Genomic DNA, 6,000 nt, shown 5'->3' with positions numbered 1-6,000 from the left:
ATTTATGATGTGGTTTCATCTTAGCTTGGGCAAACCATGCAGTATTTAATACATAATAGCAGAATATTTACTATTGAAGCCTGAAAAGATGTGATTTCTTTGTGTGCAATCTTTTATTTATACATGTGAGAGGGTTTTCGTTTTTTTAATATTTTTACATTGTAGTACTTGTTTTGCTTGTTGGTGGTGTTTGCTTATTTAATACATTCCGTCAAGGACAGAAATTACATGCTGGTTTTTTTTTTGTTTGTTTTGTTTTTTTGTTTTTTTCCCCCTAGGAAGTGTGTCTTGGGTTTTTCCCTTATTATTTTCTTTACTTTTTTTTTTCCTCTTCTGTTTTTGGTGGTGGGGGTGGTTATGTTTAAATGAAGTTGCTTTTACAACACCAAAGACTTAATCATCCATTTCCTATATAAAAGGTAGCTGCTGTTTTGCATGGACCTCAAGCATATTGTAGTATAGAGGTGGAATTTAAGGAAAGGTATTAAGCAGGCTGTGTTGTAGCCTATGAACAAGTAATATATTGTATCATCTATCTTGAATGTATCATAGATAAGCTGCTATATAACGATTGCCACTTCAGATAGCTGTGAAATTAGGTAATTAACTCGTTGTTACTTAACCTTCTAATTTCTGTATAAGTCTAATTACATGAAATAGAAGTGGGGGTTTTTATTTTTTACTTTGCTTTTCTCTTTGGAGTTTCATTGTGACTACTGTATTGTAAATGACGGAAAATAATTGCATATGTTAAAAAAATTGTGTTATATTAAAAAAAATGGATAAACATTAAAAAAAATAAAATAAAATGATGGGCACCTGGGTGGCCCAGTCAGTTAAGCCTCTGACTTCGGCTCAGGTCAGATCTCACGTTCGTGGGTTGGAGCCCCGCATCAGGCTCTGTGGTGACAGCTAGCTCAGAGCCTGGAGCCTGCTTCTGATTCTGTGTGTCATTCTCTCCCTGCACCTCCCCCTCTCATGCTGTCTCTCTCTCTATCAAAAATAAATAAAACATTAAAAAAAGATATATTATAAAATGAGGATATAAGCCATCATTTTAATAGTGTGCCTTTTGCTCTATGAAATGTAATATTGATAATTTAAATTAATGTCTCTGAGTTATCATCATGTCTTAGGAAGGAGTGATGATACTGTCAGTATCAAATCTTCAGTATGATGTATTCTCACAGCTGCAAGTTTATCTCAAGAGACTTATTTCAACAGTCACCTTAGCCAAATCAACAAATAAGCAAGGTAGACCAATAAATGAAGACTCGACTCTGGAATCTCTCGTTGTTGGATTTATTTATTCTCATTAGTATAAATTATTTTATGTAGAAAGTTTAATTGGAGTCTATTTTCCTCCTGAAAATAATCGGATTTTCTCTATTGGTAGGTGAACATAGATCCTTGTTTTGATAGTGGCATGTAAATTTATTTAATACTAAAGAGTTTCTAAGTTATTTTAAAACCTATTAGCTTTTTTTTAACCTGAGAAACACTTTGCTTTTAGCATAGTATATTTTCCTTAAAATATGAGAGGAACTATTATTACTTAGAGTAGAGAATATATAATATCAGATATTATCATTTCTGTTTACGTTTTTGTTTTGTTTTTTGCCTCTGGTCTAATAGACATATTTATAACTATCTAAAGTATTGTTGAAGCTTAAACTTCTTTCCCCTTGGTTTTTTGGATGAGGCCAATAAGAGTATAGTTTGATATTTAAGTATATAAGCAAGCTCTGGAATTAATACCTGGGTTTAAATTCTACCATTTGGTTGTAGGACTTGGGGCACGGTCCTGCTACTGTAAATCTTTGTTTCTTTATCTGTAAGATGTGGATAATAATAGTATCTATTTTATGAGTTGTAAAGTTTAAATGAGATCATCAACCTAACACAGTTAGCACAGCTCTGGGTGCATGTGAAGTGCCAAGACTACAGCATGGAGAAATACTTCTAGAACAATAGACTAAAAACCTCCAAAAATATCCTCTACAAAGCTATGAAAATACCACCAATTGTCAAAATCAAAATTTTAAGAACTCTGAAAATTAATGAAAGACTCAGAGAAATTCAAAGGGCATTTATTCAAGAAAAATGACTCCATAAGAAAAGTGAACTTGTGAATTTTTTATTTGATCTATTCCCATCCCTTTTGACTCCATAGTCTTGAAAACTAGCAATCTCACAACTGTGGTAATTGCAAAAACCAGGGGCTTGGCAACCACTAAAAGAAACTTAATGGCTTTGGAGCTTCACAAAATTCTCAGTTTTGACCTGTGTGGCAGCTCCCCGCAAAGTTCCATTCTCAGGACTTTCTTTGATCTGACTTAGAGCTTGCTCTGTAGGAAAGACCTATCCCTATGGCCTTTGTTGAAAACAATCAGTGGCAGTTGTTTAACATTATATGCCTGAGGTGGTGATACCCGTCAGGGCTAATAAGAGGCTGATCAAAACACTTAAAAGGAAAAGTTGAGCAATGAGAGTTTAACTGGAGGCTTTAAAAAGTTCCAACACATTCCTGGGAATCTAGGCCATAGGCATGCACAGGACTAAGCATATATCCAGGAAAGGCCTAGCAGTCCCTAACCCCTCACTGCTGGCTGACCTTGATGTTCTGTATAAGCGGGAAGTAATATTTCAGGTGGGAAGTAAAATTTCAGGCAGGAAAAAAAAAGAAAAAATGATTAATTGGAATTTATCAAAAGTAAAAACTCTTGTGCTTTAAAGGACACCAACAAGAAAGTGAAAAAACAGCAGATTGGGAGAAATATTTATAAATCATGTATCTTCTAAAGACACATATCCAGAATATATAATGAATGGTTCCCAATCAACCATAAATGGACAAAGGATTTGAATAGACATTTTTCCAAAGAAGATATACAGAAGCCAGTGTGGAGATGAAAGATGCTCAGCATTGTTAGTCATTAGAGAAACTAAAGACCACTTCATACCCACTAGAGTGCCTGTAATGTAAAAAATGGAAAATAATAATTATTGGTGAGAGTATGCAAAAATCAAATTATTGTGCATTGCTAGTGGGAGGGGAACATAGTGTGGTCTCTTTGCAAAATAGTTTGGCAGTTCCCCAAAAAGTTAAATACACAGTTACCATCTGACCCCTCCTCTCAGGTGTATACTCAAGAGAATTGGAAACATTAAAAACTTTTACACAAATGTTCAAAGCAGACTTATTCATGATTACTGAAAGTGGAAACAACTTACATGTCTATCATTTGAGGAATGGAGTAAAAATAAAAAAGGTGTATCTATACAATTTTGCCATAAAGAAGAATGACATACTGATAGTAGCTGCATCTCACATCGACCATGAAAACATTATGCTAAGTGAAACACAAAAGGCCACATATTGTTTGGCTTCGCTTACATGAAGTTTCCAAAGTAGGAAACTCCAGAGACCTCGAGTAGATTAGTTTCCAGGGGCTGGAGAGAAGGGGGATGACGAATGCCTGATAACGGGCACGGGTGTTCCTACTGGGGCGGTAAAAATACTCGGGAACTAGAAGGCCGTGCTGATCGCATAACCCAGTGAATACAGCCAGTGAAAACCCACTGAATTGTACACACATCTTTATAAAAGGATGATTTTTATAATATGTAAACTATATCTCTATAAAGCTGTTATTAAAAAACAAATGGAAAAAAAAACCAGGCAGGAGTGCCTGAGTGGCTCAGTCAGTTGAGTGTCTGACTCTTGGTTTTGGCTCAGGTCATGCAACCTCATGTGGGAGTTTGAGCCCCACATTGGGTTCTGTGCTGACAGGGTGTAACCTGCTTGGTATTCTCTCTCTCTCTCTCTCTCTCTCTCTCTCTCTCTCTCTCTCTCTCTCTCTCTCTCTCTCTCTCTCTCTCTCTCCCCCTTCTGGCTTACTTTCTCTCTCAGGATAAATTAATAAACATTAAAAAAAAAAACATAAAACAACGGGGGTGCCTGGTTGGCTCAGTTGGTTAAGCATCTACTTTGGCTCAGGTCATGGTCTTGTGGTTCATGAGTTCAAGCCCCAAATCGGACTCTGTGCTGACAGCTCAGAGTCTGGAGCCTGCTTTGGATTCTCTGTGTCCCACTTTCTCTGCCCCTCCCCCGCTCACACTCTCTGTCTCTTAAAAACAAATAAACATTGAAAAAAAATTTTTTAACACAAAACAACAAAACGGACACCTGACTGGCTCAGTCAGTAAAGCATGCGAGTCTTGATCTCTTAGGTTGTTAGTTTGAGCCCCACGATGGGTGTGGAGATTACTTAAAAATTTTTTAAAAAAATGTTTTTGAAGCAGATAACACCACCAAAAACCCAGCAGCATGTCTTTTAAAAGGATCACTTAGTATTGAAAAATAAAAATCACTCCAAAGCCTTCTTGCTTACCAGGCTACTCTATAGTGTTTGCAGTTGTTTTTTTTTAATGAATTGTCAGAAGACTGGAATTTCATTCGTAGAGCTGTTTCGTGAGCCAGAGTCACGTGACTGGTTTTCAGTTATACGGTTACTCAGAACTGGGTATAAGAAAAAATTCCTCAGAATTAGCCAAATTGAGATTTCAGTATTTTTGTAGAAAGTTTTACTTCAGTCACAATTGTGAGTTACAGTACTTTTGAGCATTCTTTGGATGATAAAATCCTTCCCTCTCTTTTAATGCTTTGTCTTCAGCTAGTTGTATTGGTGAACTGTAAGATACTTTCCTTTGTGTCCTGTGGATTTAAGTTACTGAAATCAAAGCTTGTTATAAAGTTGTACTCATTCTTACAACTGAATTTTGAAATTGAATTGTAAAAGCTGTAAAATTCAGTTGTAAAATTCAGCTGTAAAATCGTATTGAATGATTTTTATGGTTTAGTCAAATTGAGTACACGTTGATGTTAGCGAGATCCTGTGTCCTACCCTTTATAAAGTGTTCCTCCTTGTATCCGGGGAGTGTGTTGTAACCTGCTGTGTTCCTAGCTTGCAGAACACCGAGAAGCACGGCACGCCTACAGTCTGGACTCGCTCTGCCACTGCCCTTTTTATGAAGAAGCCATGCATCTCGTTGAAGAAGGGAAAATTTATTCAAGAGTGCTTAGGTACCATTTCTGATTTGCTTTTGTTTATGAGAAACAGTAAGTTGCCATCACTATGCTTGTGTAATACTTATCAAAGATGTTTATGAAGATGGGGGCAAATGTTTTTTAGGCTCAAAACATTTTTTACATGGTTTGTCGGTATTGAAAAGACATGTGTTTTACATTAAGGTCTGGAGGTTAAGCCTTGTTTGAGTCTGCATCTGTAGTGGGCTTGATTTTGAATGCAGTTTAATGGTTGTCTTCCCTGTTTATTACATAGAACTGAAATGTTGGAGTGCCTAGGAGACAGTGATTTTCTTGCCAAACTTCACTGTATTCGACAGGCTTTTCAGGTATTTTTTTTTTAACATTAAGTGACTTCACCTAGCCACTCATCCCCACCCTCATGCTCTGGAGTCCAGCCCTATATAAACAAAACAGCTCTTTGCTCTTCGTTATCCTTATTTTTAATGGCAAATATAATATCTACTAAGTTTATTTTTCCTGCCTGCTGTTTCCTTTCATTTGTCTTCATTTGTCTTTGTCCTCTGCCATGGCTTCCTAGGTCCACCACACTTTGTCAAACAGGATATTTTGATACTGGAGATGTGTACAAATGGCTGTTCAAGATAAAAATCCTTGTTTATCATCAATTAGTGTGCTTTCTAGATTGCTTTTTATTTAATCAGTCGTAAAATCCTTATTTTTCTATGTTTTGGGAGCTATGTAACATCTATTTTGAATTTTCTAATATTGAACAGAATTTAAATTCATATTTATTTCCCTTGAATCTTTTTTATTATAGGCTTCAAGAGCTCTTTTTATTTTAGTAAATTACAGCGTTCTCTGTGGTCTGCCTGCTGCGATGGTGCCACATACAGCACATTGGCCATGTCGGGGTTGTGCATGGTTGGGTGTGCTGTAGAATCAAATGT

General features: G+C 36.4%; 1 protein-coding gene across 5 annotated transcripts in view; it reads left to right on the top strand.

The window, feature by feature from the left end:
• MIGA1 (mitoguardin 1) overlaps window positions 1-6,000 on the top strand; it is a 91,759-nt gene that overhangs the window by 70,421 nt on the left and 15,338 nt on the right. For all 5 annotated transcript variants that reach the window (XM_029947222.1, XM_029947220.1, XM_029947225.1 and 2 more), the window contains exons 9-10: window positions 4,968-5,086; window positions 5,346-5,418. In XM_029947222.1, the coding sequence (XP_029803082.1) occupies window positions 4,968-5,086; window positions 5,346-5,418 (192 nt within the window). The remainder of the gene's footprint in view (window positions 1-4,967; window positions 5,087-5,345; window positions 5,419-6,000) is intronic.

This window comes from Suricata suricatta, chromosome 8 (assembly GCF_006229205.1).
Source record: "Suricata suricatta isolate VVHF042 chromosome 8, meerkat_22Aug2017_6uvM2_HiC, whole genome shotgun sequence".
NCBI classification, from domain to species: Eukaryota; Metazoa; Chordata; class Mammalia; order Carnivora; family Herpestidae; genus Suricata; species Suricata suricatta.
Note: the sequence above shows the minus strand (reverse complement) of the source record. Positions and strands in the feature narration are given on the sequence as shown.